Source organism: Gouania willdenowi, chromosome 7, assembly GCF_900634775.1.
Source record: "Gouania willdenowi chromosome 7, fGouWil2.1, whole genome shotgun sequence".
Classification (NCBI taxonomy): domain Eukaryota; kingdom Metazoa; phylum Chordata; class Actinopteri; order Blenniiformes; family Gobiesocidae; genus Gouania; species Gouania willdenowi.
The window spans coordinates 33,835,340-33,860,427 of record NC_041050.1 but is presented as its reverse complement, the minus strand read 5'-3'; the positions used below and the strand labels follow the sequence as shown (position 1 = coordinate 33,860,427).

At 37.4% G+C, this 25,088-nt stretch overlaps 1 protein-coding gene across 3 annotated transcripts in view; it reads right to left on the bottom strand.

Moving 5' to 3' along the window:
* Positions 1-25,088, bottom strand: part of cntn3a.1 (contactin 3a, tandem duplicate 1) — a 128,170-nt gene that overhangs the window by 60,394 nt on the left and 42,688 nt on the right. For all 3 annotated transcript variants that reach the window (XM_028453224.1, XM_028453226.1, XM_028453225.1), the window contains exons 5-8: positions 18,662-18,757; positions 3,544-3,747; positions 1,736-1,838; positions 1,344-1,528 (exon numbers count right to left, since the gene is read on the bottom strand). In XM_028453224.1, the coding sequence (XP_028309025.1) occupies positions 1,344-1,528; positions 1,736-1,838; positions 3,544-3,747; positions 18,662-18,757 (588 nt within the window). The remainder of the gene's footprint in view (positions 1-1,343; positions 1,529-1,735; positions 1,839-3,543; positions 3,748-18,661; positions 18,758-25,088) is intronic.

Here is a 25,088-nt window from a genome sequence, read left to right as displayed (position 1 = left end):
TTCATATTACTTTTGATTAGGTTTTATGATCAAAAATCACATTTTACACAATAATTATGAAGAGTGTTGAAATACTCAATAAAGGACCTTTTACTGCATGACAGCCAGTTAACATTAAAAATGAGACTGTCAGAGAAAACATAATGGAAGACAAGTCTTTATGCCAGCGTCTCCTATCAAGAGTCCCTGACAGTCTGAGCCCATTCAAATGCAGTTAGTCCATGATCTCATTATTCTAATCTTCAGGAAATGTACAAGGACAATAATGAAAAGTAAAGAGAAATTATTCATACTGTCTCTGGACTGTTTGGTTGTTGCAAACCCCACAATCCTATGTTTCGATTATCTGGTTGTTCTATAGAGTTGATGGATGTCCCACATGATCCCGTCTATCTAAAATGGGATTAGAGATTTTTATCACCTGGCAGCTGGTCAACCAGTGTGGCTTTAAGTTGAGTAGGGGCTTAAATCTCAACACCAAGAACCAAGATTTCCACTCAGCTACAGCAGGGGCCAGGCTATTTAGCACCAACACGATATAGCCTCAAACAGATGAAAATGTATGACCTAGTTTAGAAAATGACCAGGATATTATCCAGTCTTTGTATCGAGCTTAAAGCTTTCCCAGCTGTCAGAAAGTACAGTATTTCTAAAGCACAGCCTGCAGAATGCACAGCCTCTCCATAGGTACGACGAGCATTTCATATTACCCACAGGTGCTGCAAATTACAGATTATCATATCAAAGACACACTCTTTCACACAAAAGAGAATTGCAGATTTAAATATTTCACTCAAGCGCCTCCCTATAGGGTTTTATGTGCAGGCTCCATCATTGCATAAACAAAATATTGGAAAGAATAAAGACATAAAACGCCCTTCATCAAGGACCATTAAAGCCGTTTCAGAAATATAGGGCATAAGTCCAGCGTGGGTGAGGGAAAAACGTCCTCTCTTAGGAAGGTGGAATAAATCAGTGGGTTATGGCCCTGTGGTAGCCGCGGGCACCATAAAAAGCATGTCAGAACAAAACTACTGGTAAAAGGTTAATTCATGACCACATTCCCCAGTATGATGCTGTTATAGATGTACTCCAATAAAAACAACATATTGCACAGCAGCAACAAAAAGTTTTTGCAAAGCTCTCTCTCTAAATGTGCACTTTTATTAAAGCAGTTAAGCGGTGAGTTTAAATAGGGTCATCAATCAATGAAAAGAAAGTAAATAAACATAAGTGAGAGCCTAGAGAGAAGGTTGAACAAACCTGATTAAATTCAACTGGAGAAAAAAAAAAAAGGAGTGAAGTTTGCACATCAAAGTGTGGGATCACATCCTCCCACTCACCATAGAAAGACAGTTTCCCTCTAACCAGGTTTTTTCCTCGGCTGTTCTCCGCCACACATTCGTATATGCCTGCGTCCTCCTGCTGAAAATAAGGAATCTCCAAAACGCCGCTGGCTTTGTTGACATCGACCTTCCTGCCAAAAGTGGCTCCATCATCCCTTCTCCAGCTGATAGTTGGCACTGGGCTAAACGGGAAACACAGCGCATAAGGACACACAATGTCAAACAAGTCTAAAAGTGTTGTCTATCATTGTTTAGCTCAGTAGAAGAAGCCTATACAAGACAAACAGCGGATATATACGTTTACAGCTCCAGAAAGACTCAATATCAAACAGCTCACACTGGTACAGTCAACAGGCAATAAAGAAGTTGTAATTTTGGTGTATACATACTTTCCAAGTGCAAAACATTCCAGTTTGACTGTTGAGCCCTTAGCAACAGGGACGACTTCTGGAAACTGGACTTCGATCTTTGGTTCGTATTCGCCCATCGCACCTGAAGAGGAACACAGAAATAATGTTTTACATGTGTGTCTAAGACGGGGTTGTCAAACTCATTTTAGTTCAGGGGCCAAATTAGTAGCAGTTTTGATCTCAAGTGGGCCACAGATTGTTTTTTGCAGGAAAACAAGTAATTTCAACATTATTTTGCCATAGTTTGGACTTCTACATATACATGAAATACTAAATATTTAAGAAACCAACCATATCCAAGCAATAAGTGATATATATCAATCCCAACTAAATCTTCACTTTAAATTTCCTAGATTTTGTGATCAATTTTTATTTAATTAAGGGAAATATGTCATAATTTTAGAAAAATTGTAGGAATTTAAAGGAATTTTGAGTTTTTTTTTAACAGTTTAACATAAAAAATGACTGCAATTGTGCGATATACAGTAAGCACCGGTAAAACTGTGGGACCCTGCAAATATTGTTTTTTTTTTTTTGTTTCATTCACACAATGAGTCATGTTTTCTCTGTTATTTTTACTTTCTCCTGCAAGACGAATTGGGAGCTCCAAAGGGCTGAATTTGGCCCCCGGGGCATAAGTTTGACACATGTGGTCTAAGTGGTCACAGCAACATATATTTTTATAAATAAAAGCTTGGGAATACTTTACTTGAAGTTTTATACGGACGGCTGACATTACGACCGTGGCTCAGGTGGTAGAGACCTCGTCTTCTGTCTAAATGTCAAAGTCATTGGTCGACTAGCGCCTTACATGGCAGCTCAGTTGTATTGGTGTGTGAATGGGTGAATAAGCTGATATGTAAAGCGCTTTTGGACTACTTCAGTGGTTATAAAGCACTATATAAATCAAGTCAATTTACCATTTATGCTGTCATTATGTGTTGTTAGCTAAATCATTAAAACCTTTGGCGCTATGTTAGCATTTTTTGGGTTAGGTGGAGGGATCAAGTGGGTTAGGGGTTAGGGGTGGAGTTAGGGTTATGGGTTGGGGTTAGGTTTGTGGTTATTTTCTCTTGATGAAACCCCCTGAACAGTTCTGGACGGTTTAGTTCTGTATGGGGAGTCAAAGGCAAGGCCTGGGCCGGCGCATGTTACTCGAGTTCCTCTGTACCATACATCGTTCATCAAGGAGTTTGTGAAGGTGCATCAGAGAAGCTGTCTGAGATGTGTCCAGAGACCAAAAGTAAGTAGACTTGATGCAGTCGGCCACAACTAGGATTTAGGGTTAGGTAGGGTTAAGGTAAGGGTTACGGGCTAGGGTAACGAAGGGTTAGGGTAGCAAACAACACTTAATGACAGCCTTCATGACACCTTATTCATGCTAAATAATGACAGCGTGATGTCAGCCTCATGTATAAAACTTCAACTAAAGTGTTACCAAAAGCTCAAACTAATCAATGCAGCTGAGCAATAGCCCCTTTTTGATTTCTCTGCCAGGAGGAAGTTTCTACCATTGAACTGTGTTTTAATGTCATTTAGTTTAGTTTTTTCATGCAAGCTCAGACGCAGAAATAAATGGCGTATACGGTAATGAATATGCTGGCAACTGTACACAGAGGCTGCTGCTGGCAGGCCAATAGTTCTCCTCTCCACCCCGTAGTCCTGCCAGCTAATAGTTAATCAAAGCCGCTGCACCTGCTCTGGGAGAATGGTTCTACCCCCACTCCCCTGCATTGACAGTAAAATAATAAAGCCAGCTCCAACTTTAGAACAACACTGTTACCTACCGTCCACCCTCAAGACGAGAGGTGATGGGGGTCCCTGGACACTACTTTTGGTGACTGTGTTGGTGACTACACAAGTGTAGTTTCCTACATCTGAAGGCTCCACTTTAGCAATGTAGAGGTTTCCAGTCTTCTGGGACACGAACCGCCGTTTGTCTTGAATGACGAACGAAGGGTACTCATTGAAGATCCATGTAAAGCTGAGTTCTGCGGGCAAAGTCATTGAGAATAAGTGACATACAAGCAACATGTCCTCTACACACCATTGTTTCCTGTGTATGCGTGCTTGATAAAGGCTCTCATGTCAGGGATTCCCCTCAGGGACACAGCGATCGGTGGACTGAGCTGAGCATCAACCCTCTATCATTAAAACATAATATATATTTAAAAAGAAATGAAGCTTGTGCACTGCTCTTCACATAGTAAACATTTATTCTACCATTTGTTTGCAGATGAACACTTTTATAATCATTTGAAACAAGAAAGCATTAGAACTAACAGAGTTTTTTTGTTGAACTCCATGGTAACATTTGTACTGGAGTAACACAATATGTTACAAATAGTTAAATGGTCAGGGAGGCCAGTGGTGCAGCAAAGCTCAACCTGGAATCTCTGAACACCAGACAGGACAAATAAATCTATTGTCAGGGACAAATCTCATCTGTTACATAAGGAGTTTCAGCTTCTTCCATCTGGACGGAGGTTTGCAGTCCCACAGCGCAGAACAAAGTCATACAGGAAGCACTTTGTTGTCCATTTCAACACTTCTTCATTTGAACTGTTGATATTTATTCTAAAGTGTCCAGGGTTTTATTCTTATATTCATCCTGTTACTACTTATGTTTTTAGGAATTGGTGTTATGTTTTTTTGTCCTTTAGTTTGGTGAACAGTTGTGGTTTAATACGTGCTTTCATACCTTTTTCTTTGTCATATTTGTCCTGTATATATTTGGATTGTAAATTGAAGACTGACAAATCAGAAGAAAAGCCAATGGAAGCACAGCGGGAACATGCAAACACTGCACATAAAAGTCCCAGGTGTCCCACTACAACACTATTACCTATTTACATTATTCAATACCTTGAATTATTATTTTCTAATACAGATATTCAAAATTATTTCAGATTGAAAAGCCTCACTTGTCAAATAACACGGCCTCAGGCTTCAAAATAAAAGTCATCCATGAAGAAGTACGTTGAAAAGCCGTTCTTCCCTTTTATTTTTTAAAAGTCAAGATATATGTGATATCAACATATTTTTTTATGAATAAATACATAGTTAAATGATATATTTTAACCTTTCGAAATAAATAGAAAATAACAGCTTTCAATTTACTCGTGTATCCAAAGCAGCGCATATTGATTATGTCGTGTATTTCCGGTTTCTCAAAATACAGCGTCATTAGGGGTGTTGAAAAAAAATTGATTCAGTGATATATCGCGATATTACGTCGCGTGATTCTGGGATCGATTCTAAATGCATCCATATCAATTTTTTTTATTTAAAAAAAAAAAAAAAAAAAAAAAACCTAATATAAACAGGTATATATATAAATACACATATATTTATTTATTTTTCTTAACCTTTGTTTAACCAGGAAAGTCTTTTCCATTGCAGGAGACACTGTAACTGCACAAAGAAGTGTGCTGAAACCTTGCACGAAAGTTGGTTTAAAAGCCACAAGCAGATTGTTTGTTATTTTTTTATTTTAAGTTGTTGGCACATGGCATGTTAAAGCCAATGTTTTAAGTGTAAAATATGCCAATAAAATATATTTCATACATAATGTTTTCATGAATGTGTACACATTTACAGATTAGTTGTTTCTTAAGTCATATTTAAAATTTTAAAAAATCGCAATAATCACCTTTATGTTAATATCGGGATAAATCGTATTGTATTGTGGCCTATGTATCGGGATAGGAATCGTATCGCCAGATACCAGGCAATACACAACCCTAAGCGTCATGCTGCGTTTTACGGACTGAGGCTGTTGAGTGTGACTTTTATTTTGAAGCCTGAAGGTGCATTCACACCGAACGTGACTGAAGCCACTGCAGTCCCTTCAATCGTCTGTGATGAGTCGCTTGAACATATCACTTCATTGCGCCAGTGATGTGATGACCAGAGAACAGCACTTATCGTAGACAGTGCCGCTTTTACCGTTTAAATAATCAACTTACGGGATTACTAAAGGATGAGTTCACCCAGAATGTAGGCTTTAAGGAGTTAACAGCTTTAATGTTGCACCGGTCAGTTGAGGAAGTGTACAGCCCTCCCACTGCTGCCTTAGCTCTATAGACAATGATGGCCGGGGGAGTTGACGCTTGAAAAGTTCAAATTTCTCAACTTTGAGCGTCTAGGTTGCGCAGGACCTAGTCGGTTGAAGGGAGGTTGCATCATTTACAATGATTTTAAATTCAATCTGGTCGCTTCAGTCGCATCCTTGAGGCCATGACACTGTTTGGTCTGAAAAATGACAGACGTTTTCCTGATACCTGATACCTCACTCTGAGACCTTAAGATGTCCTAAAATGTACACTGTACAGTGGATACAGGATGTAACCCCCCCATAGGGTTGTCTTGCTGGCCATCACTTAGTCAAGTTTGGAGGCCACCAACAGGACTCAAACCCACAATCTCTGCACTGAGAGGAAGCAACGCTCACTGCCACAGAGTGACCCTATAATCAGTGTGTTACAGAATAAAGTATTCAGTATGGCACCACCTTGTCTACTAAATTTATCATCTGTGATAACAAGCTTCTGGGAAAGACTCCCAGTACTACCAACCAAATGGAGTGCACTCGGCGAGGCTTCGCACTAACGATGAGCTGCATTATAAAAAGGAATGATGGTGTTTTGACATATTGACACAGGAATAGATTGCTGTGGACCATATTGCATCCCTGTCCCAAAAGCAATCTTGGCTGTAGGTAAAAACTTGTCTAAGCGATGACTCTGCACTACAGTACAGGGAATAATTGAGATGTGAGTTGGACACTCATACTGACTCATGATTCTTTACTTCAGATCTTTAGGGGATAAGAGAGTGTGAGCTTTGACATACTGCTGCAAACCTTTGCAAATCACAGACCATCCAGTAGAATCCTAAATTGACTTCTTTTGCTTCAGAACCTAATTTGCTGTACCTCCCAGGCAGCTACATCCATCTGCTCGGCTTTTTCCAACTTGCTACATCTTCTTATCTCCTCCACCCTCTGCTCACCTGTTCCTGCACCACTCGATAGACCCTCACTACATATAAATGGCCTGTGGTCAAGCAGCACATCTTGCCAGCATCCCTCCAACGTGGTGCCAAAATGCTCCTCTGGCCTTCTGTTTGATCTTGTGCCTAATTTTCAGCCACAGATGCAAAACCTGAACAGTTTTTCAAGATTTTTTTTTTTGGCTGGCACCATTTCTTCCTCAGCCCACTTAGTTTTTGTGACTTTCTTTAACCTACTGCTAGTGTTTAAATTAACTTTAACACTCTGGCTTCCTGTGTCAGGATTTATGGAGCCTGTGATGTAAAACTGTTTGACAGCTTGACCTTCACAACTTCAGGCTGTAGACACTTGCAATGTGTGCACATTGAACATACAGTTGTTTATGAATGAAAACATCAAACCTTTTAATTGCTTAAGCAGGAAAATAAAAACTTTTGAAAATGCATTGTTGGTCAAGTTTTGATTAAAGTCATATCTGGAAAAACTAAATAAATAACTAAAGTCATTCATTGGATTTACTGTAGAAAGAAAAACATTTAAAGCTGCTACCCACAATAAATAAAATTATTTAGAAAATTACATTAAATCATAGTTTATTTATGTTTTGATAAAATTTTGAAATATTATATTTGGACAGGTGTGTCTTTTATTGAGTTAAAATCACTGGAAATATCATTGTACACACATAACCTGAATGTAAAAACTGAGTGCGAGTGAGGAAGAGAGGGGAAAGTCAGGCCACGCCCCCACGCTACATCTAAAGTGTGATTTATGCAGAAAAATGTTTTCTCTGTCAGCTTGCAAGACAATAGAATAAAAAAGAGCTTTTTTAAGCCAATAAGTGAAGCTAAGCCTGAGGTAAACAAGTCAAAGGTTGTTTCTGTGGAAATCTAAATATTTTGTATTTGTGGGTTTTTGTGTTGTGAAAGTTTAGTGTCCTTTGTGATGAAAGTGGCTAAATTAGCATTGTTTTTGGTGTTGAAACATGGCACTTTTGTGCTGTCGCTCAGAGTGAGAGACGGATGCGCTCCATAATGGCCGATTGTCCGTGCATCTTTAAAGCTGATTCATCATTTCTTTATTAAACATTTAGGTTAATTGGTTGTTTATGTTCATGTGATAATATTGGCCAATTTAGTTAGCAAAAGGCGCTTAATAAAAGAAAAAAAAAAGTATTCCGTGACACTTTTGTCTATCTTTTACTGCCGGAACAACACCCTGCCAATGTTCTGGGTTCTGATGATTTACAAATTAAGCACTGATAGAAGGTAACTATGGATCCAAAATGTGTTACTCTCATATGCAAACAGTTTTGAGACACTTTTAATTGTTTCAGGACTCAATGAGAAATGTACAGTATGTGGCTGGTTGAAACTTTCGACGAGAGCGGTAGAGTCGGCCATCTTCATGAAACCATGTACAGTATATACTCACTAAAAATGATCAACCAACCAACTTGAATGCAAGCCATCCATCCACCAACACTCATCTTAAATTAGATTAGTACTAATGGGTACTTTTACATAGGAGTGACCCAAACCGTAGATAGTAACCATCTGGCTTCAGCCTTAAACTACAATTCTGCCATCACGCCATGAGCTACAAAATGAAAAGTTGCATTCTTCAACATGTTGAATTAATCCCCCAATAGCTGTCTTGGCACCTTTGAGATAAATTTTGAGAGGAGCTAAATTTCAGCATCAATATTTCCCCTTTGAGGACGCTCCTGCTATAAACTCAACCCCTGCCTCACTGACTTTTCAACCATAACTTTCATTGCACCCACGAGGAGAACTGCTGCAATATCACTCTCTCTTCTAAATAATATATCACTGCTCTCATCCTGACAAGGTCATGTATATTTGATGTGCGTTTCTGAAAACAATATCTTCCAAAGGTGAATGCACAACAAAATGCTACAACAACAAATGAGAGGTTACTAATTGGTTAGTTAAAGATTCATGCTGGGGAAACAGGAACCAGGAAATAGGAAGTGGAAGACTCCCCTGTTTGGAGCTGATGGTTAGACTTGAGAGCATTCTGTGGAAGGGCAGTAATGGATTAATGCAATCATGAGTGACAGTGAGTGGCAGATTTTCATTGTGGTTCCATTTAGCCCTTGTATAATGAACAGGCAGCATCAATTCCCCCTAATGACCTGAAGTGAGAGAAAAGAAATGGAACATGACAAGCCAAGGACGTCGTAAATCAAGGGTGGTTTTTTTATGCATACACGTGTATTGTATTGATAAAATGTATATGCATGCAAGTTCTGTCAAAGTTTGCAATCCTAACTGTGTTCACAAGGGACATGAATGACAATTAACCAGGGCAGGGTTCCTACAGATTCAATCAAATTAGATTCAAGACTTTTCAAGACTTTGAAATTAAATCTAAGACCAACTTCACAGTGAACACAAATGGGGAAAGAATAGCCACATAAATTACATAGGGTTAGGGTACATTTTTTCCAGTGTCTAGTGTAGACTAAAATAAATTACCACACACAAAAATACACACACGATGACTAGAAACATTTATTATTAATGCTTTAAACAAGGCCTAAAAACCTATATTTTGACAAAATATATCTGCTAAATTATGCTTTATTGATTGTATTCACTGTATTCACTGGTTTATGGTTTTTGCAACGAAATCACCAAATAAGTCCAAAATATTAGATGCACACACTCGGGCTATGTGCAAGCTGTTAAAAGTTTCAGGTCAATCAGACACTGCCTCAGGGAGATACACACACGCACGCACACACGCGCACAAACACGCACACAAACACACACACACACACACACACACACACACGCAAAGACATTCCTTGTATTTATAGATTTATTATTATTATTATTATTATAAAAAATAGCCATAAACAACAACAAAAATACAAAAAAATTTGAGAGTTTGAAATGTGAAACTAATTACAATCACAAAATCATACTTATGTGTTAATATTTAAGACTTTTTAAAGACTGATTTAAGACATTTTAATGACAAATAAGGCTTTATTTTGAGATTCATGAATTGAATGCCTTTAAAGACTTGTAGGGTTTCTCGTCTGTATTCATTATACACAACTTCACTCCTTCATATAGCTTGGGACACACACACACGCGTGCACGCACAAACACAGAAAAAAGGCAAAATCCCTGCCAGCCACGAGTGCTGTTTCTAGCTCGGACCAGCTTCTGTTTTGGAATAGATGCCCTGTATAGGGAAAACAAGCGATTTCAGCCCTGAGTGAACCTGAAAGGTTGGTTTCCATTAGCGAAAAGGAGGTCAGGTGCATTAGGGTCTTGAGTAACTAAGAGTCATTCAAAGCATCTTAAAGCAAAGGATGACATGGGCAGATACAGAAATAAACATTACATGAAAACAACAAAAATTGAGGTACGATGGAAATTTTTACGAGAATAGAGTTTTGGAAAATTGACGTGTTTTGATCAGACCATAACAATGAGCCGCTGTATGGTTTTACAACATGCTGGGTGCACCATATTAGTTCCTGCAGTGGTCTTGGGGGTTTTTGAGGCACCATAAAACAGAATAATGGTTTCCTGAATCATGCATGGGATATTGAAATCCTTTACAGAGGAGATGAGGCAGGTCCTTGTACAAGACAGCATTGTGCTGATTATTAATAATGTCCTGTCACCCTTTATGAGAACAGGATTCTGACTTTTCTCATGCAAGCCACAGTCTATTTACCAGTCATTCAGATATGCAACAATGCACCAAAGATCCTACAGATACTACAGAAAAATACATAAATGTACTTTTTTCTTTTTATTATTTCATTTTTCGCTCATGTGTAAAACTTTACATTTTACATGATAAATCTATTCTAGTTATTGTATTTGTTGTTATAGTTATTGTATAATAATGTTATTGTTGTTATAGTTATTTTATAATAATGTTAGTGTTTTAGTTATTGTATAATAATGTTAGTGTTATAGTTATTGTATAATAATGTTAGTGTTATAGTTATTGTATTTTCACTTTCAAAGGAATCTAGCTGATCCATATAATCTCGAGAGACTCTTTTCAATCTCTAGACACCCCTGGTGATCCATTAATATTATTTCAAATATTATTAAATGGCTTATGCATATTGAGAAACAAGATAAGATATTATTTACATCAAAAAACAATTAATAAACAGAGGAAACAACTGTAATTTTAATGTGTGTGTGCATCCTTCTCTTATTCATTCATGAAAATAAAAAAACAATATCTCTAAACATCAAAGCACTTGAGAAAATATGACTTGTTAATGTTGCCAATCTACAGTCACACTGGAACAAGTTAGTGGGAGGAACATGCGTGACCATGAACAGCTACAGTTCAAAAGCAATAACAGAGTGAGATTATTTCCTCAACACACATGAAGCATTGGCCTTTTTATTAATAATGGAAAATATTAATTACATTTGTTAATTTTCTCTGATTGTATGTGTGAATGCATGATATGTCTGATTCACTGTCTGCTGGTGACCTGTCCATGGTGCACATTGCCCTGCATTAAAAGAATCCAGCTTTGAATGGATCCAGTGCCCAGTGGCTCTGATAATACTGTATAATATGGATGAGTGTTTAAAAAGACACTCCCAGTGCAACAGATTCCCTACATGTCATTTGTTCTTTTTAAAAAGTAGATAAAGACTTCTTAAAAGATGTGACAGACATAGGCCAGGTGCAAATAACATTGTAGCGTACTGACAACATCACCCCCAGGACTACAGTCACACACACACACACACACACACACACACACACACACACACACACACACACACACACACACACACACACACACACACACACACACACACACACACACACACACACACACACACACACACACACACACACACAATGGGGGGTGGATCGCTTCTAAATTCATGCGCACCAGTCTAACCCACGTGTACCTGCCTGCCTAACTTTCACTAAACTTACCCAATTTACGTAGTTAGGTGTAGTGGCAGGTGTGGCGTGAGTGAAGCTATAGCGATCAGGCGTGCTTCACTATGTAGCACCGTCTACGTGACATGTTAAAACAGTTAAAAAAAAATTGTTAAGCGTGCAGGCGTGTACACGCGTGCAAGTCAGTAAGTGTGTGTGAGTGTTGAGTGTTGTATCCTGTCCAATCACAGCAACGATCTGACTCAGAGCGTAACACTACAGTCACTACCACTCTATGGACGGGTGTCATGACACAGACTGTAACCGGACTAAATGGGGGTCCGTTATACACTCACTCTCACACACCCTTACATACCTGCTTGCGTGTATACGCCTGCACGTGTAAGCGTCTAATATTTTTTTCTGTTCACATGTCACGTACACGGTGCTACATAGTGAAGCGCGCCTGATCGCTATAGCTTCACTCACGCCACACCTACGTCTACGTGTCACTGATATATTTATGTTTGTTAGGTGCACATTCAGGTGTGGCATAGGAGTGCATACGCTGTAATGTGTATGCACATTAAAGCGTATGAAGACATGTTAACACAAGCACACATGCAGACGTGAGTTGTGCATTGTGCCCGTGTACCCATTCTAAGTCTATGGAAAATGTAAATCAGATGTGCAGGCGCAGGGTAGGCGTTCGATAGACTGGTGTGCATGAATTTAGACTCCCTGGGGGTCAAAAGGTATAATTATGAGAATGTCTAAGGATTAAGATCATATTTCTTGCATAATTACATAAATTATTAAATACATCCTAATTCACTGAAGATTAGAGCAAAGTTGATTTCCATTTTTAAACTGTAGCATACAACTATATACAAATATTTGTGAAAGTGACTTAGTTATGCAAGACTGCAGTTACAACAAAGCAGGCAGAGTTGTTGAAGATCAACATCAGAGGAGAAGAGAAACTCACAAATGTTATAACAAGTAGATCTGTAAGTATGATGTTTCATTTTAATCTCAATCTGAATTAAAGTAGTCGTTGGATGCCATTGATGTCGTGAGGTTACAACTCAAGATAGACCTTTAGAATGACTAAAAATCATCCATGGTAAAATGAACTGTTCATTTTCGGACATTTGTGAAAGGTTTAAACTTGTAGGTGGTATGTTTACACTAAAGCTCCATGGCCTCTGAACAAGGTCATTTGAAACATCCAGTTATTATTTCCTTTCATCTACATTTCTTTCAGATTATAAAAGGTGAGCTTGTCCATATTTCCTTGGTTTTGTTGGAATCCAAAAAGCTTCACGTGCAAGAATGAAATACATTTAAAGGAGCAGACGGCATGATCAAGAAATAAGATCCATAGCAACACGACTGCCGTTAGTGTAAACTATAGTCAAGCCGACACGAGCGCGCACGTGTACTCTTCTTAGCAGAGCAGCTGATACTGTGGCTAGAGGATGGATACACGACGGAAGCTTTGAAGCCACAAAAATATAGATTATCTTTATCCTTGATACATGGATTATATAAACAGATTCACTGGGTCTCTTGCGTGCACTAGGAGTGTGACAATATCTCGATACAGCGATATATCGCAATATTTTTCCGCACTATCGATTATCAATATGCTCGTGCTAAGTATCAATTTTTTTTTCTCTTTTTTTTTTCCAAAACCTTTTTTTGCTTTTTCACTAAAATGTGCAGGTAGGTCTTCACAGAAATGTTGTCACTGTTTGTTGATTGAACCATTATGTTGTTTAATGGAATATTGCACTATAATGGTGTCACTGGTAAGAAAGACCCTATTTTTTGTTTACAAAAAGCACTATTGGAGATACTTATTCATTTACATTGGTATGTTGACACTTATTTACAGAAATGTTGCACTAAAATAGTGTCACTGTTCATAGGACTCTTTCAATTTATTGTCTTTCAGAGATATAAAATAAAAATTGTATTTTTTCACTTAATCTTTTTTTTTTCTTGTTATGTCAGATTATCGTAGATTGATTTCCGACCAATATATTGATAATCTCAGTATCGTCATATCGTGAGATAATTGTTATCGCGAGCTTCGTATCGCGTATTGTATTGCATCGTGAGGTAACCAGAGGTTCCCACCCCGAGCGTGCACTACGCGCCTATTTGTGTTTGACGTTATCTGATGTTGACATTAACAGTTGTTGGTTATTAAAGCAGGTTTACCACTAAAACAAACATGAATATGTCATTTGTATGAGGAAAAAAAAATTGACGTTTTAACTGTCGGGTTCAGATCGGAAGAAAAAAATACCTCCTCTACGGAACCAAACAGTAGTTAGGTTCAACGGCCCACATTTATTAACCTTGCGTGTAAACGGGAGCAAATCTGAGTTGACATTGTGTTGTACGACAGGACCAAAGTGGAAGTTATGGACCATTCGTATCTGACCAATCCCCCTACCAATGATTGGGTGTTGATAAATGCTGCAGCTGAATTTGATAATCATTAACATGTTATGCCCTGAAATATTCCTGGTTCAGAAACAAACATTTGCAAGTAAAAAAATGTTTCCGAGATGAAAATCAGCATCCTCACAGCTATGGTGAAGAAAAACAAAGAAGTTATTTTTGGTAGTGTGAAAACTGTAATTTAAGGAGCTAATTTAAAGGCTCTGTGGAAGAGAATAACAGAGGAGGTGAACAGCCTTTCCATATTGGAATGGACTCAGGCTGAGGGTTGAATTAAAATATCAATAACTGCAAATGATGGTTTAAAGCAGAACTAAGTAACTTTTTCACCTTAATAAATCCTGCTCGTAGTCCCTGTGAGGGTAATACAAGTGTTTATTGGGTGATCGGGGGTCTTTCACCCCCCCAAAACCAAAAGGGACCTTTAGGGGGAGCGCTAAGCAAAGTTACTTAGTTCTGCTTTATATGAAATGTTACTCATCTACAACCTAAAAGCTTAAATATCAGCTATTTGATCAAGACAATTATTTGCATTTAGACTAGTTAGGCAGGCGGGAGTGAATGAGGGCCAATGTGTTTGTCTTCTTTCAGTCTCCAAACCATCTTCTTTATTGGTAAATGGACTTGATTTATATAGAGCTTTTATGCCTACACTAAAATAGTCCCAAAGCGCTTTACAATATCAACTCATTCATCCATTCACTCACCAATGAGACTGAGCAGCCATGCAAAGCGCTGGTCAACCACTGGGAGCAACTTAGGGTTCAGTGTCTTGCCCAAGGACACTTCAACAGGTATAGACTGGGATCAAATCCCCAACCTCTCGATCAGAAGACAACCCCTCTACCACCATGGTCGCCCTTATTTCCGGCAGAGTGGACGCCTCTCCAAGCGTCATCAGCACTATTTGACATCAGCGTCATTTGACGTCACGTCTGCAGAACTACGCAAATGAATGAGAATGAGCCCACACACGTATTTCCTTATTTCCTTGAATGCTTCATTAGCCATTAGCATAAAAAGACTTAAAATTAGTGTTTATTTTTTCTGCCCTGTGCTCCTTTGAGGCCACACCCTTTGTAAACCTGCATGAACTGTGTACTAAAGATCATACCACAGTCATAGACAAGTGTGACTGCAAACTGAAACCACTGAAATGTGGCCCGGGCCTCCTGCATCAAGGAACATTGGCTTTTTGCACATGCAATACAAGTCATTGACAAATACATTGTCAACATTTTTCACTGTTTACTTTACATATTTTAGCATACTAAGTTTTGGGTTTTACTAAATGCAAACTAACCTGGAAGTAGATATTAGAGTACTTCATTTTCTGCATTAATGCTCAAAGAAGGTGAATTTGAGGGTAATCAGTAACGTGGAATCATTTCAGAATGAATCCAATTATATCCTGTTCATCCTCTGCTGATTGTACCATATGTCCAAGGTGAAATCAGGTAACGTGGACAAGTTTCATTACCAAATTATGCTAAGAGCTGCCTTAAAACCTCAGAAGCTTTGTCAAAAAACAACTTTCTCTAATAAGATTTAAAGATTACAAGTTACAAGATTTAAAATAAGGTATGATCAACATAATCCAGTCTGAATCAATGCTGCTTGGAAAAAGGGTGCAAATACAGTATAACTTGCTGTGCCAAGATATTTCAAAGATATTTCTGGATACTGTTCCTGACACTGTTACTACTACAGCCCAGAACTGCAGGCAAAGCTGTTGTTATCCTGTTTGTAGTCTGTGGAGTGAGCTGGCATGTGGACACCATTCTACAGAGCTGCTAGATGTAAGCATATGGCCTTTTGTTCCAGCTTTTTGTTCTCAACACAACCTCATGAGAGCTAGTAAAACACACTCAGAACAATGCACAAACAAATGGGAGCTCACTATTTGGTTCTAGTGCAAACAAAACGCGTGAGAATTTATGGAAGTCAAAAGTTACCTGTGCTGTTTATTTGTTTTGTGCTTGTTCATTGGTTGCTCCTGGGGTCCATTTAAAAAATAAAAAATAAAATCAAGATTCTAGTACGTGTAAGAACAGAAAAAATGTAAGAATTAAAAATATACAGAAACATTAAATAAAAAGGTAAATCAAGACATATTTTCATTACACCAACAAATACATTAAAAAATACATGATATATACAGTACATGGTTAAAAATGTATATTTTAAAGCGTTTTAAATGTCTTTCAGGTCCCTGGGCAATTTGTTCCATCAGTATCAAAGCTCTAAAAAAAGACAGACATTTGTAAATAGTTGGTATGAGAACAATTGGTGACTAAGCTGGAGTTTGAACCAAGTTGAGTATTGTACAAGCAAATAATTTTTTATTTTCAATAATCTCAGTTGGCCAGCTAAAATAATCTTTGTTGTAAATATTAGTAAATTATAATGCATTTTAGTTTCAATGAGGGGTTTGTGGAGTTTGTTGAGATACCTCAAGTGTCTTAATCAAATGTTTTTTAACATTGAGCCAATTTAAATCAGCTTAAAGAGCCAACAGGACGCCGTAACTCAAATAGGCATAAACACACACATATATACAGTATATATATATGATAAACAAATGCATTAAATCATGAATCAAGAATACATTCCGATTTTATTAGACACTATCATGTAATTGTCAATAATGACATTACATAGTTGATTTCTCTGTATTTCAAACATCTTCACAACACCAAGTTTGGTAAGAACACAAGGACAACCAACAAAATAATATGAAACTGTGACTGAGTTTAAGTTAAAGTAATTAATTAAAAACGGTGAAAGATTTGATGTTACTTTTTCTTTAATTTGAAATTAAAAACTTGGTTTAGTGGTTAGCATTGTGGGTTTGGCTTCTTAAATGGTGACTTTCTCTGTTGAGATTGAGTGCTCTCATGTCCCTGTGTGGTGACAAACTGGTGTCCTATTTAACTACCAGCAGACCCAGACAACACACTATCCTTGGAGATTTTATATTACTGTTCTGTGGCACAGTGTTGTGGTGTGGGAGATCACCTTGTGTGCTGTATAAAACTGTTCAGAATTGGTCGATGATGTCTAATAGCTTTCATTTAACTAAGCCTTAAATGTTTGTGTGCAAACAAGTCTGCAATGCAGGAATATTAAGGAATATTGCTGTTCGGGATGGGAATCAAAAACCGGTTCTCTCTGAGAACCGATTACCAGTAATCCAATTCCTAGGAATGGTTTGTTTACTTGCCTGTCAATTCCGCTTATCGTTCCTCTTACGTCGCAAATACGCAACAATAAACTCCTCCAGGTCCTGTATATTGTCTTTATGCTAGCACCAAGTGAAGCTCCTTCCAATAACAATAAGTGCAGCTGTACTTTTGGTTAATATGTTATTTTTTACAGAAGAATTATTTGTTTTATGTCTGAATTCATTTTAGATCAAGTTGTTCAAGTTCAAAAGGAGCACTGTCAATATTCTCAAATGTTTGTAGCCAAAATGTGTCATATGTTGTAATAATAATAATAATAATAATTCATCAATTTTATATAGCGCTTTTTTATATATTATTATCCAGTGAAAACAATCTATACCTGGTGAATTAAAAGACAGCTGATATCCCTGCAGGAATCTAAAGAGACAAAGATAATATAATAAAGAGTTAAAGCAAACAAATCCATTTGTATTATTTAATTCTCTCACCCAATGAGAATCGATAAGAGAATCAGTAAGGAATCGAATCGATAAGCAGTATCGATAATGGAATTGGAATCACCAAATTCTTATCAATTCTCAGCTCTAATTGCTGTACATGATAGAGATTTATGAATGAATGAATGAATGAATGAATGAATGAATGAATGAACTAATATTAGTTTATCTCTGGACAGTTGACAAACAAAAAGATATGCTACTTTAAAATAGGCATACATAAATAGAAAATGCTCTCCACCAATCCCAGCTTTAGCACTAAAAGGAATGATGGGAATCTCCATTCAACCTCAAGTCAAAATTAACTTGAAAAATTGCGTCACTACTAATTGACAAAAACGTCCTTTTTCCTGATCCTGTATTTAGAACACTTAAGAATAACTATTTGCATTATACAATGGATGCAGAAGAATGATGAGAAGCAACGTAAACACTTTCAGAGAGAAACTCTATCATTCACTTGGCGAACCACCAGACAAAGACAACCTCTTCACTTTGCCTGCCAAAGTTTTTCTTCCCCACCATTAAAATTTAGGCTGACGTCCTGTAGGGAAAATGACTCATTCCTCAAGCTTCCATAGTAGAGACAAGAAGCCCAGGGAAGTGAGCAGGGGAGAGCAAACATGATTTTCACTTTGTCCAGATAAAGCAGCAGGCGAGAAATCAGAGAAATGATACCGCACTGTGTCGACAGCTCAGAGGAAAACAGTGACTTCTTCACTGACTCTGAACAGTATCGCCAAGAACTGTGCACAACCATACACACACTCTGACACAGTTTAAACAGGAAATACCGTTGGAAAAAGCATGATCTTACCTCCAGAGTGCGATGGTGGGCCACAAAGTAGAACCACTCCTTGACCTTCACGAACCCTCACTGGACTTCTTCTCTGGGTCTTGAAATTCTCCAAGTCTTTTTATAGCAAAGAGAGACCAACAACAAAACAAACACATGATTAGTTAGAATAGTACAGAAGAGGATTATGGCCGATTTTGATGGAGAAAATAATTTTGGGTGTATCAAGAATAAAGTTTGAATGTCAAGAATCGTGATGCACCAAAATTCCGGCCACCAAAACTCTTTTCTTGCTGAAAAAAGCCGACTGAATGAGGATGTTTTGATGACGCGAACAACGTGCGCATACCGTCTTGCCTCACAGAGCGACTGTATTCTATACATATGATCACCTAAGTGTCTTTTGATCAAAGTTGACCGAGCACGTAAGTATGATCTATGCTTCTGTGTCACTTAGACACTGTATAGTTACGTGTAGCCCTCTGTTAAAATGGACTGTTAGCACGCCTGCGCATCAATAGCATCTACAGCGCATGTTTCTTAGAGGTCCTCTGGACTTTACCATTTGCAAAATCATTTATTTCCGTGTTTGGGTTTTTGGCCTTCGTTTTCTCATTGTTGGTTTTCGGTTTTGGCTAAGAATTTTCATTTCGGTGCATCCTTAGTCGAGAATAAAGACAAAATGTCGAGATTAAAGTTGAAATTTCGAGAATAATGTTGAAATATAATGTCAAGATTAAAGTCAAAAAGACGAGATTACAATATCGTAGTAAATGTTGAAGTTTTAGTATTAAAGTCAAATCTACAGAAGCTGACTAGGGCCAGTTCACCATATACCACAACGTTCTCTATCTAAACTGGTCCTAATCCGTTTACTTAATAGCCACAGAAGGAACTGAATTCTCCACCTCTTCCAAACTTGACTGGTTTTTCCTACTGAACAGAATACACTTTTGGCAATATCTCCTCAAAAAGATTACGACACCGTGTTTGAGATAAACAAGAAACAATCTGTTATTAATCCCAACTTTACAGTGTAGTTTAATGATAGGGTTCTCAACTGGTCTCACGCTGGGACCCACATTTTGCCACGGTCATGAAATCGCAAACCACTTTTTTTTGGAATTCAACCAACCAAATTTAGTTTTTCAAAAATAGCTGTTGAAAACACAGTATATAATCTCTTTTTTAAACATAAATGTATATATTTTCCTGTGTAGCATGCTGTGAAATGCATGTTCACAGCATGTGTCCAACATGAGAGACATTAAGTATTTATTTATTTTTGACCAGCTGTCCACGACCCATCCAGTACAGGTCCGCAACCCACCGGTTGAGAATCATTTAACGCATTCATCATTACACGGCAGTTTGTAGACGACCACAATCTGCTGTTTTGTGTCATATGGTGAATTGGCCCTTATCAGCTTCCGTAGATTTGACTTGTTTAGTTGACCTTCGACTTCTATCATGACATTGAATTTTGATTTTATTTTCAAAATTTCACCTTTAATCTTGTTTTTTCGACTTTATTCTCTTGACGTTTCGACTTTGATCTCAACATTTCAACTTTATTCTCAACCTTTAAACTAGACATTTAAATTTTATTGTCTACATTTCAACTTTAATCTCAACATTACGACTTTAATCTCGACGTTTCGGCTTTATTCTCATTATTTCAACTTTACTCTCGACCTATAAACTTTAATCTCGACATTTCAACTTTTATCTTGATTTGTCCAAAATTATTTTCTCCATCAAAATTGGCCCAAATCCACATCCGTAGAACAGTCATGCACATAGGCAGTGTTTGGAATAACGGCGTTTGTTTTTCAGTAACGGGGTAATCTAACTAATTACTTTTTAAGCCTTTACAACGCCGTTATCATTACTGAACGTTAAATGCGGTGCGTTACATGCATTGATTGAATAAACTTTTATCCGAAAGCATCCCTGGCTTCTGACTCCGCTGTTGTGAGGAGGTGGGTTAAAAACTAGGTGAGCGATTATGATTGGCTTAGGCGGCGTCATGTTTCATGGTTAGCCAATCAGAGCCAGTGTTTTTACACATGTGCCAGCAAGAAGAGGCGGGTTAAAAACAAGGTGAGCGATTATGATTGGCTAAGGTGACGTGCCAGCACACGCGACACACACACACACCCACACACTACTTTAAATTAATTGTGGTCAAAGGCAAGAAAGTGTATGTGAAGTGTTCATTATATCCAGGAGAAAAGACTTTGTCCACATCCGTTGTAAACAACTCAAAATTAATGAAGCACCTCACGACACACGCATCTAAAAAATGTGAATTATTTGACATTGAGCAACTTTTTTTTTTTTTTTTTTTTTAAATAGTAACGCAAATAGTTACTTTCCTTGGTAATGAGTTACTTTTATTATAGAGTAATTTAGTTACCAACGCAGTTACTTTTTTTAACAAGTAGTGAGTAACTATAACTAATTACTTTTTTAAAGTAACATTCCCAACACTGCACATCGGACACCAATTCATATAGCTGAGTTGTGCAAATTATTTATTTTTTTTAAAAAGTGCTTCAGCAGTCCCTTCAACAACAACTGCTGACCACTATTTACCGACCCCAAAGTCCTGCTGCGTGTCTCCGTGTGCACCACAGAACACTCTTGGCATGTTTGCACGAACGCAGACATGGTGTTGTACACTCTTAAACACTTCTGACTGCTGCAGAAAGCAATTTCTCAAGCATAAGTCACACATGAGTGAATTTAATTGGAACAGTGTATCGTTATCACTCTCTGTGTTTCATCCAGAGCCACAGAACAGCAACAATTAATGAGTTAGACGGAATCAACAGACATTTCTATGGAGCTCGACTACTTGTTGACAACCTGTTTAGAGAAAGCAAAATAAACATATCCTGATCCATGAGCATTTGTGCTGCAGCTCTGGGAGATATCGCAGCAGGGTGTGTGGCTGCCATATAATGATATAATAAAAGCTGAATTGAAACAAGAAGCACAGTGAGATATAATGCATGACGGACACCTCCTATGTAGCAGCACGGCAGAATGAGTTTCCACCAATTAAATACAGCAAATTACCTTTTAAGATGTTGTGAAATATGGAGAAATGCATTATTGTATTAATGCAACATACAAGCAACTCGAGGCCCCTGGGCAATTAGCTAGTAGATGAGCTGGTTTAATAATTGGTAAATGCTTTTTCTCCTGTTTGTAAAAAAATTATAGTTAGATAAAAACAATAGATGTTTTATTACTTTGATATTTATACATCATTTAAAAGGCACTCAATTTTAGTGGGTATTGTTCAGTATTTATAGGAAAATAAATAAAGCAAATGTAAGATAAATACAATAATAAGTTATAAATGTGCATTTTTATCGCATTGTAATAATAATTTTTTTTTTCTTCTTTTTTTACAGTAAAACTAAACAAAAAATGGTTCATGCAGTGTGAATATTTTTTTAGAATGGAATATAAAGGGTACAAAATAACTGGATGTACAACAGTGGTGACAGTTGGTAAATGGGTTAGGCAAAAAAAAAAATCTATTAACAGAGGGAAATATTTTGTCACCAATATAAAAGCTTTTGGCAGTGACTTCATCACGACTTTGAACAGGAAGCAGACAATTGTTTTTGTGCGCCTCTCGTTTCTGACATCAATGCCACAAATTGTTCTGCAGACCTCTGCAGAAAACAAATGCTAGATTTTGACAAATGCATGTTTCTAAAATGTCCTTCAATGTACTTACAACACTGCAGTGTAATCAACTGCAATGACATAGCATTAGCAATGGCACGTACAGTGTCAGATTTTTCAGACCACAGGTACAGCTCCACTGATCAATATTGCTTTGGTCTTCAGAGCGGAAATGGGCTTGTGCTAAAAGGCAACAATGCCTGACAGGCCAAGCTGTTGCACTGCATGGATCAAATCAATCACAGCGCTGCACCTCCATGTGTTTTTACAGGACAAGGTCCATTTGTTTGAGTTCTTTAGGATTCATGAAATTTAATGTGAGATTCAGTCTTTAACGCTTTCAGAGTATTCACTAACTTTTCCATCATAATAAAAAAAGAGAATAACATTTCAGTAGCATTGAGATGAGACCTTTAGGACAATAGTATACATTATGGCAGGCGTGTCCAACTCATTTTCTTTCAGGGGCCAAATACAGACATGTTTAATCTCAACTGGGCCGCAGAGAAGGGGAATCAAACTATTTCAACATTAGTGATACTTTGCATTTCAATGTATAAATCATCTAAAAGTTTGTAGAGTATATAAGGCCCCGGCAATATCCAAGCGATAGGTGATGGGTAGTGACTATATTTATTTAATTTGGGGATTGAGCAAGATTTTGGAAAAATGTGATCAACAATTTGTGAGTAAAAATGACTTACATCGTGTTCTACAAGCACGAGGACAACTGGAAACCCCTACAAATATTGTGGAGTTTGATTGAATTTGGGACAAATTCAATGAAACTCCACTTGAATATTTGTAAAGTTCAATTTCCAAATAAAACTATTGAAATTTTATGTTTGTTTTTTTGTAAGTGTATTTTGTGTATTTTGTTGCATGGATGCCAATATTTATGTTTGGATATGATACAGTGATTCAAAATTACTCCCAATTTTGACTAAATTTCAATAATTCCCATGAAATGTTTGTATTTTTTGAATGTTGCCAAAATTCCAGAGATACTGAGATATCTACAACTAAATGTATTGGTAATTTAGAAGATAATTCACAATTCTCAGCTATTTTTACTTTCCCCTGCAGTCCGAATTGGCCGGATTTGGCCTCCGGGCCTTGAGTTAGACATGTGTATTATGCTATTAGAAAACTTTATTTTTATCTTAATATTAGTAATTAAAGGAATATTTCAGTTCAAGCTGACCACTTTCTATTGACTGCAAATTGTTTGAACCAAATAATTGTTTTTTAATTACAATTTTGTTACAATGGCTGATACAACATTTTTCCAGACCAAATATTCAGATTTGCACCTATTGATGCAAATACTGGTGCTATGATTGATTAAATTTTTTCTCAAATTGTTCTTTTAATCACTTTTATTGCCCCTTTCACTCATACAAACCATAAAGTATTTCCACATAGCTGACATTGTTCCTTAACAACCAAGCTTGTTATCATTACATTTTTCACAGACAAATTTTAAAATGTGGTACCATGGACTGAAATGCCACTTAAATAATGTCAACATAAGATAATAAAATAAAAATGCAAACTGTAATCATTGTTTCCTATTTAAGTCAATGTCACATCTCTGTCTTCAGGGAATCGTCACCCAGTGGGGCCATTAATGGTGACTGACACAGGACCTTTGGTGAGGGTCAAACATCACGTGAGTGCAATTCTTACAGTGTGTTTGTGCTGATATAACTGAGGAGGTGCTTTCAACACAGAGCTCGTGACTTTCCCAGTATGAAGGAGAAGTGAGATGAGGGGCTTTGACAGCACAAAACATGACAAACTGCAAGAATTGAGCTTCACGTCATTAACTAATCAGCGTTTAGACCTTCCCCTATAAGCACAGGTCATAAAACTAAAAAAATATTATAGTGTCCATTAATGCTGTGCCATATAACGATATTGCAGTGGCTGGGCTGTGCTCGCACATGAGCGTTAAGGGTTTATTTTAGTGCTACAGTAGTATGTGGAGCTATACTATGATACATTTCGGCCAGATTGGGTCCCCCAGAGCAACCGGAATCATCAATTAGTCTGTTTACAAACAGTAGCTGTGTTTCCATTACTCTTGGAAATGCACAAAATCTAAATAGCGCAAAAAAGACTGGTAATGGAAACACCTGAATTTCAAAGAAACACTCAAATATCGGTAAAACGTTTTTACGCTTTCACGAGGAGAAATGTTTCAGACATTTCGATATTGAAATGTGTCGCAAAAGCGCCATGGAAACACTTTCCCGCACATACACGTCACAGGACGTGACTTTCCCTGGGTCACATGACCACTGCTCTCAGAAAAAACATGACGCGGTATGTGTAGAAGTGAAACAACCTGTAGCGAAGTCTCGCAGGATGAGATTTCACGGGAGTTACGAGGCTCCTGTTTAAAACAACGTTCAATGGAAACGTGTTCAAAGCGCATTTATACTTTGTCGAATTTTAGAAATATTGCCTTTATTTTATGAAGATCTGTAATGGAAACCCAGCTTGTGTCACTACAGCCAATAAGACTCTTCCAAACAAAATGGCTGCAAACGTGTCTCACAAATAAAAGTGTTATTTTATCTCCTGCTGCTCTAGAAGGATTTTTAAAGAATATAAACGAAAACCTCTACAATCATCAACAACAGTGTATGTAGCAAAAGTAACGAATATTCCTTCATTGAGAAGATTCTTAAAGGAGAAATACCTTTTATTTTGGGATATTTTTTGTTTGTTTATTTTT